Below are 13,909 nucleotides of genomic sequence, written 5' to 3'. Positions count from 1 at the left end.
GGCCTTGTGCATACCCATCCCTGTGGCTTTGCAGTTGCAGCTCCCATGGCTGCTCTCAGCGGTTGGAGGTGAGTGCCGGTTGCTTTTCCAGGTTCAGAGTACAAGCTGCTGGTGGCTCTATCATTCTCAGCTGCCTTCCTACAATCCCACTCAGCAGTACCTTGATGAGGACTCTGTGCAGGGGCTCCAACCCCACATTTTCCATGAGCACTGTTCTAGTAGAGTCTCTCTGTAGGAGCTCTACCCTTGTGGCAGGCTTTTCCCTGGCAACCCAGGCTTTTCAACACATACATCCTCTGAAATCTAGGTGGAAGCTGTCAAGCCTCTTTCACTCTTGCATTCTGTTCTCCTGCAGACATAACACCATAGGGAAGCCACCAAGTCTTATAGCTTGTGTCCTCCAAGGCAGTGGCCTGAACTGTACCTGGGACACTTTTAGCCATGGGTGGAGCTAGACCAGCCAGGTGCAGGGAGCAGCGTCCAAAGGCTACAAAGAGCAGTAGGGCCCCCAGCTTGGACCCCAAAACCATTCTTACCCACTAGGCTTCTGGGTCTGGGATGGGAGGGGCCTAGATTCTGAAATGCCTTCAAGGGCTTTTCCCCATTGTCTTAGATAGGAGCACTTAGCTCCCTTTTAGTCATGCAAATCTCTCTAGCAAGAGGTTCCTCAGCATACTGCTTGATTTCTTCTCCGAAAATGCTCTTTCCTTTCCTACAATATGGTCAGGCTGCAAGTTTTCCAAACTCTTATGCTCTGCTTCTCTTTTAATTATAAATTCCAATTTTAAGTCTTTCCTTTTCTCCTACATCTGAGATAGGTTGTTAGAAGCAGGCATGCAACATCTTGTATACTTCGCTGCTTAGAAATATCCCTTTGGCCAGATACACTAATTTATCACCCTTAAGTTCAAACTTCCACAGATCTCTAGAGCATGGACCCAATGCAGCCAAGTTCTTTGCTAAGATATAACAAGGATGACTTGCCAGTAAATTCCTCATTTCCATCTGAGACCTCATCAGCCTGGCCTTCATTGTCCATATTTCTGTCAGCAATTTGGTCAAAACCACTTAACAAGTCTCCAATAAGTTTGAAACATTCCTGCATCTTCCTTTTTCTGAGATCTCCAAACTCTTCCAACCTCTGCCCATTACCCAGTTCCAAAGCTGCTTTCACATCTTCAGATATCTTTATAGCATCACCCAACTCCTGTACCAATTTTATATGTTAGTCAGTTTTGCATTGCTATAAAGGAATACCCGAGGCTAGGTAATTTATAAAGAAAAACGTTTATTTCGGGTCATGGTTCTTCAGGGTGTACAGGAGGCATGGCACCGGTATCTGCTTCTGGTAAGGGTTCAGGAAGCTTCCAGTCATGGCAGAAGGCAAACGGGTAATCAGCATATCACATGGCAAGAGAGAGAACAAGGAGCTGCCAGGCTTTTTTAAGCAACCAGATCTCATGTGAACTTAGAGAGTGAGAATGTAAGGTTAGCCAAGAGAAAGGACAAGAGAGACAGAGAGCCCCAAGTTCAGGCAAGCCTTTATTAACCTGCCAGCTGCCCCCATAACAGTCAAGGAAAGCAGCTCCAAGCTTACAGAATGAGGGAGTTACATTGGGGCAGGGAGTTTGAGGGAGTCCTTTGGTATGGCTGCATCCCGGGGTTGTTTGCTGGTTAATTCTGCCACATAATCACCTTGTGATGTTTATGGTACTGGAGGGTGCAGGTAAAGTTTGTTTATGCTTCCCACAACCTCCCCCTGTTCAGTCTGGATGGTTTGTAATTGGGGTTTGCTTTATCGCTTAAGGCCTGATAGGTAGTCTATCAGGCTGGCTTCACTGCGGTGCCTAGATAAGGACTTAGAAATGTAAAAAGGTTTGGGAAAAGGGTAGGCAGCACAGAGAGGTTTGGGGGGAGTGTTGGCAGTACCAAGAAGCTTTTTGCGGTGGTTTGTACCTAACAAAGAACTCACTCATTACCACAAGGACAGCACCAAACCATTTATGAGAGATTCACCTCTATGACCCAAACCCCTCCCACTAAACCCACCTCCAACACTGAAGGTCACATTTCAACATGAGATTTGGAGGGACAAAACAGCCAAACCATATCAATGACTAATATGCCCTTTGTTTTCTGTTTTTGCTTTCTTCAGCCATTTTCTGCTTAAAAAGTCAAGTTCTGCTCAGATCATTGGAACACTCACTGTACTTGAGTAAGGTTGTAAGTCTGACAGTCTGACCATGTGGGCCTATTCTGGCCCTGTTGCTTCCTCACTGCGGAACCTGCACCATGGCTCAACCCCTCTATGGCCTAGCTTGGCTCATTGGAGAAATGTGCTCATTCCTAATACCCACTCAACAGATGGGTGTGCACAGTAAATGACACAGATTAGCATAGCACTTAGCACAACTCATGACTATGAGTTGTCCAGGTCACTGGCGTTTTGAACAAAGAATTGAACAAAATGCACAAAGTAGCAGAGGAATGAAATGTAGCAACAAAGCAGTGAAAGCAGGAATTCATTAAAGTGAGAAAGCCCTCTGCAGGGTGGGAGTAGGTTTGAGCAAGTGGCTCAAGGGCCCAGTGACAAAGTTTTCTGGGCTTTAAGTACCCCATTTGAGGTTCTTAATCTGAAGGATTTGGCCTGTGGCTAATTAAAGGCTGAAGTGAACTGGCACCCTATGCAGATGAAGGGATGGTCCCTGCTTGGCCCACGGTCAACAAGGCACTCTACCCTCCCTTTCCATCTGAGATGTGGTGGAAGAGGGATGGTTGCAGAGAGAGTAGCCTCTGATCCTTTGTTACTCAGCATGGTTTTTATCTTTTGGTTTAGCTTTAGGAAGTTTGTGTTAATTGGCCTTAGGTTTCCTGCTCCCAGACTCAGGTATTTTCCTTTTGATCCAGCTTTGGGAAGTCAGAGTGAATTGGCCTTAGATTTCCCACCCCCAGACCCTAGTGTTTTCTCTTTTAGGAAGTCAGCACAGATTGGCCTTAAGTTCCCTGTTTCTAGACCCTATTTTTCTGTCTCAATAGGAGCTCACAATAATTGCCCTGTTATCACTGTTCTAATGTAGAACCATGTCCAAGGATGCTAAACTCCACTGAGCTGGTGACATAGAACTTTCTTCATCCAACTTGTATTGAGGGCTACATTTGCACTGCGGTCTTGGCCATCCTCATGGGCCTCTTAGTCCAGAGGGGAGACAGCCCATCAACATGTCCAACCTCACAGGAGTTCAGGATCCACCCAACCAATGGTGGAGAGCTGTGCTGGGCCAGCCCCTGGGAATAAGCTTTGCCAGCTGACCTCATGGAGTGACCTGGACCCTGACAAGCTGAGTGACTTCTGGGTTGAAAAGGGCGTTCCCATAGGGGAAGAAGTACAAGCACCCTCACCAGCAAGGAAGTTCAGTGTGCTCAGAAAACAGCACCAGATGGAACCAGAGGTTGAGAGTTGTCTTACCCGGGACCCAGCATCAAGCAAATGCTGAGTGAAGGAAGGTTAAGGGTGGGTGGCATGGTGGATGCCTGAGTGTGTGAGAAAGAGGAGCCCAATGGCTAACGAGGCTGGTAAAGGAAGGCCTTGGAGGTGTGAGGAGGTGGTGCCTAAGCAACTGACAAGATCCGAGCCACAGTTTAGAAAGACTCCTCTGGAGTGGGATGAACCAACTGCAGGGACAGATCAGCCCGGGAGAGATCAGCAAGGAAGATCCTGAGAGGCCAGGGGGAGGATGAGGAGAGCCTGGGGGATCATGTGACAGGCAAGGCCTACACAGCGAGTCTTGGCCTGTGGCTGGCCTCATGCCTTGGGGCCCCACTGTCAAGAGCTCAGCACTGTTCTTGATTGCTGCACAGCTACAAAGCTGCAGTGAGTCAGCACTGAGACCGCCTTCCACAGGGCCACTGGTCTTCATACCATAGTCAGTTGTGCTCTGCTTGGGTCGCCTGACCATGATGTTTTCATTCATAAAGCAGCAACACAGAGGGTCCATTGGAGCATGGAAGAGAAGACCAACCATTTTCCTCAAAGGGGCTTGCAGGTGGCAGGTGTCTCATAAAGAATGTCCGAATGGTTGCTGAAGGTTGCAGAGCTGATCTTTGGGGACTGAGCAGGCTTAGCTGGAGGAGGCTGGTTTTCCCACTATGCCTCTTCTTGTCTAGACTTAAGTCAGTGCCCTCAATATTCCCTCCAGGGGACAAGAGGAGCTTGATGTCTTAGACTCGTAATCCCAGTGGACATTCTGTGACTTAAAACAAAGGAGAATGGTAGCTAATGGTCCTATAGAAGCCACATGACATAGTGTGACTAAATCAAATCAATACCAGCTCTTGGCTGAATGCCACTGTGTAGTTTCCCTAGCCATTTTCTTCATGATCGTTCCCCTCCCACCCAATGGCTAAAAGCCTTTATATAAGTAATCAGCAGAGTTCATAAGTTCGCAAAAGCCACAACACAATGTCATTCTCAGTCTTAAGAATTCCCCTATGAAAAAGCACTTAGGTATGTAAGTGAAAGATGCCAGCTGTGTAACTGAATACTCAAGGATCCTCATTCAGTGATGTCACCAAAGGCCTCTATTTTAATATTTAGCCTCAGAGTGCATGTGCCTACAGGTTACACTGAGTCCTTGAACAAAACCTTTGTAAACCTGTTTAAAAAGCTTGATGACCATGAACCAAGCCTGCATCCAGGCATGGGGGGCACCATGAAGGATTAGAGAGCCCTGACATTGAAAAGCACCTTGGAAGAGCCTCTTCCAACCCTCTTCGCACTCAGGGCCGATCCTGAGTGGGCAAAGGGTGCTACTCAGTGGGACAAGGACCCAGGGTCCTTTCAGCCTGGGGCCTTTCCACTGTACCACTCTGTCTCCCTATACAGAGTGAATATTAAGAACAAAGTTGTCTTTAATGGCTAGAGAAAATGTATTACCAGAAAGACTGTTGTATCCTCTCATCTGGGGTTGAAGATGACTTTCATTTGGGTTTTCTCCCTCCTCCTGCCCACCCCAACACACACTCATATGCTCATCTGTTTTCAAATACACAATGATGGCACTTTTGTGCTGGATTACTTTAATCAGGTCTAACTAGACAAGCAGGAACTTTTCTTAGGCTAGTTTGTGTAAAGCAGGCCTCAGAAATGAACATGTCTTGAGCAATGAAAACAGTATTTATGGGAAAAAAGAGAAACTAAAGGTAATCTCCTGTTGTGATCTGCAAGAGGGTGAGATGCAAGGGCAAGCAGAGCTCCACAGGGGACTCCAAAGCACAGCTGAGGATGTGGCCATCCAACCACAAATGGTGCTCTGGGTAACACAGTGGTAGAGGAGTGAGGGGAGTGCTCCCACCACGCTCAGGCACAGCACCTCTGGGGACAACTCGACCAAATGGAATAAGGAACACTTTATCTGGGTCCACTAGAGCAGATCCAACCAATCATTAGGAGTACTTGGAAGAGACCAAAGCAGGAAGGAGATGGGGAGGACTGGAAAAGAGGGGTGCTACCACACAGATCAGGTCAAACAGCCTACTAGGGACCACTATCTCCTAGAAGGAAGTCACCTGTGAGGAGTCCATCTGACTCAGGCAGTCTTGGTGAAACCCAAGCTAGGGCTAACTAGGGGCTGGCTCTTGAGCAAACCAGAGGCCAGCAAATGGCCTCCCCTGTCTTCATGGTTGGGAGTGGCCATAAACCCATGGTTTCTCAGCTTATCTGGGGCCTGGTCCTATGACACAATGTGACTTTCAGAAGATGGGAGACTTTTCTGGGAACTTGAACCACGCCTGTTTATACTTTTAGAAAAGGGAGAAGCTGAAGGCAATGCCACCTGTCTACTCCCCCAACACCTGGCCAGCGTCCCCTCTCCAGATTGGCTGAGAGCCACCTTTGTGACATCGTGTGACAAATACAGCAGATGGTGAGTTAAGTCACTGGTTGCCCTGATACCGAGACTCTAGAATTTTGTGGACGGTACTTATTGGGCACGCCTACTCTGACTGAAGGCATTTTGGACTTGCTAGGACAGTGATAAGGGTCTTGGGTACAAAATGCTCCTGATTCTGGTGTAGCTCCATGGCGAGTCAGAACACCGAACAGGAATATGAAGACAAGCTGGCCCCGTCTGTTGGTGGAGAGCCAACAAGCGGGGACCCATTTAGTTCTTCACCTGATCCAAATCCAGATTCCAGCAAGGTTTTGGACAGACACGAGGACCACGCCGTGAGCCAAGATCCAGGCTCCCAAGATAACTCACCACCAGAAGACCGAAACCAATGCGTGGTCAACACGGAAGACAAACAGAACCTTTTTAGGCTCTCCTTCCCAAGAAAGCTTTGGATGATCGTGGAGGAAGACACATTCAAGTCTGTGAGCTGGAACGATGATGGAGACGCCGTGATCATCGAGAAGGATCTCTTCCAGAGGGAAGTTCTTCAACGGAGAGGTGCAGAGAGGATTTTCGAAACAGACAGCTTGAAGAGTTTCATTCGCCAACTGAACCTCTATGGATTCTGCAAAACACGCCCAAGCAACTCTCCAGGAAACAAGAAAATGATGGTAAAGTAGAAAGCATTTCTGTAATCCCTTTTCTCTCTTTCTCAAACATATCTTCATAGGACACCAATATAAATAATACACTGTAAGAGCTTAAGTGTCAAAGATAGCATTTTAAAATGTAAAATATTGTTTATTGAAAGATGAAAAGTACAGAACTTAAAAAGTATGGATTTTGATATTAAACTACAATCCCCTTAGAGATAATATCAGCATCATATTATGCGGACCTACATATTACCTCTAAGGGGGTTGCAGTTTAATGTCAAAATCCATGCTATTTATATATTACTGCCTTGACCTATGAATTGTTTATCTCCAGTCAGGTCATGAGGTAGGGCATAACCACACTTGCTGCCACTTAAAGCATTCTTTTCTCCATTGCAGAACAAAATCGTAATTTTAAGAGGTGGGAAAGGAATAATTTATTCCGTAACAACTAACATGTTTCATTTTGTTTCAGATCTACCACAACTCCAATTTTCAGAGAGACAAGCCCAGGCTCCTGGAGAATATCCAGAGAAAAGATGACCTCAGAAACACGGCTCAGCAAGCAACCTGTGTCCCAACTCCAAAGAGAAAGAAGCTGGTAGCTACAAGACGCTCCCTACGTATCTATCACATCAATGCCAAGAAAGAAGCCATCAAAATGTGTCAGCGGGGAGCCCCCAATGTTCAGGGACCCAGTGGCACTCAGTCCTTCATGTTCTCTGGCATGTGGTCCAAGAACAGTATCACTGGACATCCCCTGGGAAATAGGCCCCCTCAGGAACCAAATGGCCCAAGTGGGGAGGGCACCTCTGGGAATGTCACATTTGCATCTTCGGCTACTGCCTGGATGGAAGGCATAGGGCAAGTGCCTAGTAGCCCGGTTTACTCAGATAATGGTAGTGTATTGTCTTTGTGCAATATCTGTTACTCCATTCTGTTGGCCACCCTCTCAGTCATGTCTCCAAATGAGCCCTCTGACAATGACGAGGAGCAGGAAGGCTCCTCAGATTACAACTGTAAACTCTGTGAACAGTTCAGAAACAATGCAAGTCCGTGAACTCACAGGCCACTAATGACCGATAAAAGTTGCCATTTGCAAACGAGAAACACATTTTTGGTCTTAATAAAGAAAAACAAAATTCCATGGAAATAAATACTAAACAATTTAAATGAGACCTGTTGTCTGTGTTCTTTTTAGCTTTCTATATTATACACATCTCATTGGCACAAGCCAGGGGAGGCTGGAAATCCTGTCCAAGACAGGCTTTGGTCCCCATTGTCCTCGTTTATTTGGAGAAGCAGCATTTTTGCACACTCAGCAAAGGATATTGCTAGAAGTGTCGAGACCAAGCCCAGGAAGACCTGGTCCCCTGAGATTGGCCTGCTAGTCAGGAGAAAGAATAGACTCACGCCTGATTCTGGCAGTATCTTCCTGTATCTTCAAACAGGAGATTGTTTCCTCATGGGTCCCTCCCAATGTTGCCAGGAAGTGTCTGATCAGCAGCTCAGCACCCCTAGCCTAGCATCCAGGGGCCTCCAAAGAGGTCCACTTGAAAGTCAGGCCACCCCATCTGCCATGGGATGTACGACCACCATGACATCCTGGCTCAGAAGAGAAGGGCCACTGCAGTCAATACCTGAGGGGAAATGCCCATCATCCTCAAAGATAACAACTAGAAACTTTGCTAAATCACCAAAAAAAAAAAAAAAAAAAAAAAAAAAAATTACTACAAAATAAAACAACACTACTGATCACATTTCCAAGTTAACCTCATTCTACCAGAGCTGTATTTTGGATGTATTGCTAGGATAGGAAGTAGCTATGTGATGCAGGTGACACACATGCTTCAGAAACCGACAGACACTTTCACAACAGAGTGAGAGTAACCTGAAAAGACAGACAGCTGCTCTAAGCCTGATGTCCTCTTCATCCTGGATGAGTCGGTTGATTAATGGCTAGTCACTACCAGGCAAACATTCAGTGCCAGGTCTCAGACTTTCTGCAATGTCTCCTGGATGCTAGTTATACATTTGATGAGTTTTGACCAGAACAAATCAGGGGAAAACATAGAACGAAGTCTCAAACACTAACCAGTCATCTACAACACATTTATTTACACAATCCAGAAACTAGCAGGACCAAAATTAGCAACAGTGCCGAGACATTTACTGGCAGCTTTTCCTTCTACCCAAAGGTCAAAGTACTTGAGACATTGCCTGTGTGTCTAAGGAGGCATCACACCAGGAAAGCCCCTCCCCCTACTTCCTTCATCTGAGAAAAGAAACCTGTTTACATGCACAGTGCTTAGTGGGTGGGACTCTCCAAAGCAGTGGAAATTCAGATTTAACCTAATGTATATAGGTCTGCGTCATGATGGTGAATTGAAGGTGTCATGATTTAGCTGGTTTCTCTGGAACATTCCTCTCAGGAGCCCACACTTGTCACACTTCATGCCCCGAAGGGATCAGGTGCTCTGGGATGTCTACCTGGAATACATCTTTGCCTCCTTTCCTAGGTATGGGCTCCAGTAACCACCTGGGGTTTGAAATCACAGTCAGGTACTTCTGCTTCAGGTTGGTCAGTACAGCTTGATTCTCTAGTTCCACAACCTCATCGGGAGTTAAGTCTTCGGGGCATTGCAAAGTTTCCCCAATGTCAATGAGTCCTGTACACAAAGAGAGATACATATGAATGCCTTTCACTTCCATAGCCCAAGGCCTGCCCATGTGACAACACGGTTACTCAAAGTCACAATCAGAGAGTAAGGTGGCATCAGCAAAATGACAAGAAGGCAGTCAAGTCCTTCTTCCACTGCTTTGATAACAAGCCAAACTCTAGGAGAGGCGGGGGAGGGCTCCAGAAAGGCAGAGGAGAGGGCCTTGTCCTCGATGAAGCCACACAAGTAAGAGGCAGGTCCAAGCCAGACTTCCGAGGGCAGCGGTTGCAGATTGGAAGGGCACCAGCCACTGCCTGGGAAGCTACAGGTGATGCCTGAGCAGGTCACCAGGGGACAGATGCTGTTGTCAGGCCTCAGTCACCTAGAGGTTAGGGGACTTGCCCAGGGTGCCGTGAGTGGTGGGGCTGGGGCAGGCTTGTGAAGTCAGGCAGGTAGCCCAACTCTAGAGGCCACCTGACCCATTCGGCGGGCTGGGCTGCTTTTCATGGTCTCTGCCACACATGTGCACTCACACATGTATGCACACACACACATACACACACAGCCAAACACCATAAGCACCACATACACATGGACCTGATCTGGTTTCTCACTGAGATCAGAAACAGGAACTGAGGCTCAGAGTGGAGAAATGATTTACCAGAGCTCACGGAAGCTAGGCCTGCCAACCCCCAGCCCAGGGCCCTTGCCGTCTCTTTGAAGGTGTGCTGCCAAAGGAAACTGTGGTATACATGCCAATCAGTTCAGACGACAACAAAAGTCCCCAAACTCCCAAGCAAGATCTTGGGTGGCAACTCTAGGCGTTGTCTGCACATTTGGCACATCGTCACTTACCCGCTATCACTCCTCGACCAAACTTCTCCCCCTTCCTGAGCAAAGCCTGAATCTCAGCAGGAGTCATCCCCAGCCTCTCCACCAGCAGCTCCTGCCAGGCATCGTCATCCCAGTCCCTGTGAGCAATGTGGACGGCAATGGTACGGTTCCGCTGGCTGCTCAGCAGGGGATGCCAATGAGTCTCCACAGTCTTGACTCCATCTTCGCAAGTGCCCCGGGCCTCCTGTGGCCTGCAGAAGCACAGAAGCGCATCACATGCCAGCCCTCCAAGCTCACGGGCAGTGGCCTGACCATACCCCTGTGTCTCTCAGGTGGCCTAAATCCCACTGACCCTGATGGTCCGCTGCTTCCGTCTGTCACTGATGTCCTGCGCCACGGCAGGCCCAAGGGAAGGGGCTGGGATTCGGCTGACTCAGGTTCATCCCACAGAGTCTTTGGGGTGGTCTGGAGTAGGGCGGAGACAGCTAGAAAAAGGCACAGGCAGGATAGCTTTCTCTCTTTATTCCCCACCCCCCCACCCACTCCACTGACTGACCTATCCCCACAAGCACCCATGGCTGGCCTCATGCCAGTCCTGTCTTCATCTTATTCCATGCTCGGCAGCCCCAGCAGGGCTGAGCACACTCCTTCCCTCCTTCCGGGACCCCCACATTGCTCACCAGCCTGCTCTGAATCCCGTGGTGCAGGGCCACGCCCCTTCAGACTCAGCCTTAGGTGGACAGGCCTGTACATACTCAGGACCCCAACCACCACCACCAAGTCCACCTCCCTTCCACTGTGAGTGGCATCACCAGCTACGTAGTGTTCCTGCCCCAGACCTAGCTGCTCTCTGCCCTCCCTCTCTGCGGCCCACATCCCGTGGTACTGTGTCCAAAACCGACACTGAATCTGATCTCTTTCCATAATCTCTATGGCCACAATTCCAATCCAATCCCCTAAAACCCCCTGCCTTCTGAAGAAGTCTCCTGATAGCACCCCCACTCCCGTCTCAGCCCTTGTCCTCTGCACTCTTGTGACCACACTGCCATCAGAATGATCTTGGTACAGGGACAATGAGATTATGTCACTCCTCTACTGAAAGCTTTCAAGGGCTTCCTGCCCCAACTAGAACAGAATCCACACTTCCTCTCAGGGCACTCAAGGTCCCTCCTGATCTGTCTTCCCACCCCAGCCATGTCCTCTCCTCTCCCCTTTATTCACCACCCTGCAGCCACAGGGGCCTTCCATCCCCTGAGGGAACATGCCAAGCTTGTTTCTACCTCAGGTCCTTTGTCAGTTCTGATGGGTTGCATTGTGTCCTCTTAATATGTATGTTGAAGTCCTAAACCTCAGAATGTGGCCTTATATATAAAGACAGAGTCATTACAGTGGCAATCAAGGGAGACTGAAACCATTAGGGTGGACTCACATCCAGTGTGGATGGCGTCCTTATGAAAAGGGGGATTTCAGAGACAGTCATGCACACAGGGAGAACACCATGAGAAGATGAAGGCAGAGATCAGGGAGATGCTTCTACAAGCCAATGAGTGCCAAAGATTGCCGGCTAGCCGCCTGCAGCTCAGAGACACGGCAGACCAGACTGTCTTTCACAGCCCACAGAACAAACCAACCTGGCCAACACTTTGATTTCAGACTTCCATCCTCTAGAACAATGACTGTCTGTTGTTTAAGCCAGCCCCTTTATGGTCCTTTGCTTCAACCATCTTGGCAAACTGCTGTTCCCAACACATCTCCACAGGATAGGGCATGAGTTTTCCATTTGACAGCACATCAAGTCCATTCTTTCCACCTGACAATCTTCATCTACCTTGTTTTTCACTGCCTGTGTGATATCCCATTGTTGGCCGTCTCATAATTTGCCTGACCACTCCTCCACTGACGGAGAGTTACAAGCTGCTCCCCACTTTTGCCACTAGAAATGACATTACCTCTAACACTTGCTGTGTGAAGACATGCTGAAGGGAATGCCTCGGCCGCCTGGCATGCCCATCTTAGATGCTGATATCTGCCAGCAAATGACTTTCCACAAAGACTCACCTGTGTACCCTCCACCAACCCATCCATGGTGCCATTTCCTCACACACTTGCGGCCCCTGAGCCTCATTATTCTCCTGATGGGTGACCAAACATCACCAGGTTCCTTGGTTCTGGATTACTTCTGACGGAGACTGAATGTCTCCCACAGGGCCAGGCCACTTCCATCAGGATACATAGCTACAGTGAATGTTTGCCTCTTTTCCGCCGCTCAGTTTTTTAGCCAACCCTTTTCTCATCATCACCACAAAATCACAACAAACGCGAACTGTGTGTGGAATCCCTAGTAGGAACTGATGTAACTGAAAAGGCAAGAAGGGGATTGACTCCCCTCCTACCCGGTGCTGCAGAGAGTACCTGCTTTGCGCCCTACCTGCACAACAAGGAAGATAAAGAGGAAAGGTCATTACGTGCAAGACAGCAAAGCTGGTTCATGGCCCGAAGAAGGTCATCTACTTAGCAGGCATTGGAAACCAAGAAGAGCTGGGAGGGCCGGTCTTATCAGTAACACACATGTGCACCTCACAGTTTGGTTCGGCTAATCACAGCAGTGGGATCCTCAGCACCTGTCTGGGTCAAGGACACAGGGTGCACCAGCCCGCAGGACAGAAAATCATTTCACCACGTTGAACAGCATTCCTGCAGCTGAGCACGCTCCATTCGAAGGGAGAAAAATGACACTTCCCCTCCCATTGTCGAGGGGCGAGGGTTTGGGGCTCTAAATCCCATTGTCCTCAGCTTAATTCTGGGTAAGTCACGCTGAGCACGGCGCCACAGGCCACAGAGCTGTGCACCGCCGGGCCTCGGGTCCAGGCGAGCTCACAGCAGAGGGGCCAATGGGAGGCAGGGGAGACCAGGCTGAGGTGGGGCCGCTGTGTGTGGAGCAGCACACCGGCTTTCTACTCGCAGACGCACGTCGCGGGTACACGCGCTTAGAAGGAGCGGAGCCAAGACCCTGGCAAGAGCAGGGGGCAGGAAAAGGAGCCTTGGTCGCGCCCCGCACGGGTTCCCAGCCCCACATCCAGGAAAGCCCCAGCCCTCAGGTACCGTCCGCAAGAAGGCTGCGCACATAGGCTCCTGCATCATGGGCCCTGGCACCTGTCAGCCCCGGCAGGTCTCACGGCCTCCGGAACCACGGACCCTGCGAGTCGTGGGTGCCCAGGGCCGACTCCGGCTTTTCGCCACAGGGAAGAACAGTACTCCGCCTCCCCGAGACCCAGCGAGGCCACCGGAGCCAGGCCAATGGGCTCCCAAACGAGGAGACGTGGGCCGCGGTGAGAAGAGGGAGCGCCTGGCTAGTGTCGAGGCTGCAAGGTCGCTGCCGCTAACTCCGGGAAACCGGTGGCCAGTGACAAGCGCTAGCGGTCCAGAACTCTACCGCTTTAATGCAGCTCCCGTCATCCCTTTCATGAAGAACGCACGTGGGCACGTAATCACGCATGTACGCACACCACGCAGGAGGCACGTACTCAGCCATGCATATAGACAGCCAAGTCATTATGAATCTCGCATTCTCGAAGACACGCACTGACGACATCACGCACGTACGCACGCCCTGGCTGCTAGGAGACGCTATTCCCTTTACCAGGCCCTCATGCGCGCCAGCCAGCCAGGCCAAGGCCAGGGGAGCTCGAGACTGGCAACCTGGGCGAAGAACCGGAAGGAGGAAAAGGAAACGGAGGGAGAAAGAGTAAGGGGAAGGGCGGGACGAGGCCACCAGGCAGGAGTTTTGGGTCCAGAGCTGCTATACTAGCAGGGAGGAGCTGGGAGAAACCGCTGGGGAGTGGGTGGAGGCGGGGTTGAGAGGAGGAGGGTG

General features: G+C 49.6%; 2 protein-coding genes across 2 annotated transcripts; one reads left to right on the top strand and one right to left on the bottom strand.

Moving 5' to 3' along the window:
• Window positions 1-6,076: 6,076 nt before the first annotated feature.
• On the top strand, window positions 6,077-7,722 carry LOC105532915 (heat shock transcription factor, Y-linked-like). The gene is made up of 2 exons (XM_011971256.1): window positions 6,077-6,559; window positions 7,020-7,722. The coding sequence occupies exons 1-2, from the start codon at window positions 6,077-6,079 to the stop codon at window positions 7,602-7,604; spliced, it is 1,068 nt and encodes a 355-aa protein (XP_011826646.1). The 3' UTR covers window positions 7,605-7,722.
• A 920-nt stretch (window positions 7,723-8,642) lies between these two features.
• LOC105532914 (chromosome unknown open reading frame, human CXorf40A) lies at window positions 8,643-13,179 on the bottom strand. Its single transcript, XM_011971255.1, has 5 exons — window positions 12,997-13,179; window positions 12,432-12,462; window positions 10,391-10,523; window positions 10,060-10,289; window positions 8,643-9,213 (listed from the first exon to the last, which is right to left on the bottom strand). Exons 1-5 carry the CDS (start codon window positions 13,177-13,179, stop codon window positions 8,990-8,992), a joined length of 801 nt encoding a protein of 266 aa, XP_011826645.1. The 3' UTR covers window positions 8,643-8,989.
• Window positions 13,180-13,909: the final 730 nt, after the last annotated feature.

This window comes from Mandrillus leucophaeus, unplaced genomic scaffold, assembly GCF_000951045.1.
Source record: "Mandrillus leucophaeus isolate KB7577 unplaced genomic scaffold, Mleu.le_1.0 Scaffold994, whole genome shotgun sequence".
Classification (NCBI taxonomy): Eukaryota; Metazoa; Chordata; class Mammalia; order Primates; family Cercopithecidae; genus Mandrillus; species Mandrillus leucophaeus.
This window is presented reverse-complemented; position numbering and strand designations above follow the sequence as displayed.

Coding starts and splice junctions, on each gene's coding strand:
- LOC105532915 (XM_011971256.1), top strand. CDS start 6,077: ATGGCGAGTCAGAACACCGAACAGGAATATGAAGACAAGCTGGCCCCG. Junction 6,560..7,019: donor CAGGAAACAAGAAAATGATG/GTAAAGTAGAAA, acceptor ATTTTGTTTCAG/ATCTACCACAACTCCAATTT.
- LOC105532914 (XM_011971255.1), bottom strand. CDS start 13,179: ATGATGCAGGAGCCTATGTGCGCAGCCTTCTTGCGGACGGTACCTGAG. Junction 10,290..10,390: donor GGAAGCAGCGGACCATCAGG/GTCAGTGGGATT, acceptor GTGCTTCTGCAG/GCCACAGGAGGCCCGGGGCA. Junction 9,214..10,059: donor TGGTCGAGGAGTGATAGCGG/GTAAGTGACGAT, acceptor CTTTGTGTACAG/GACTCATTGACATTGGGGAA.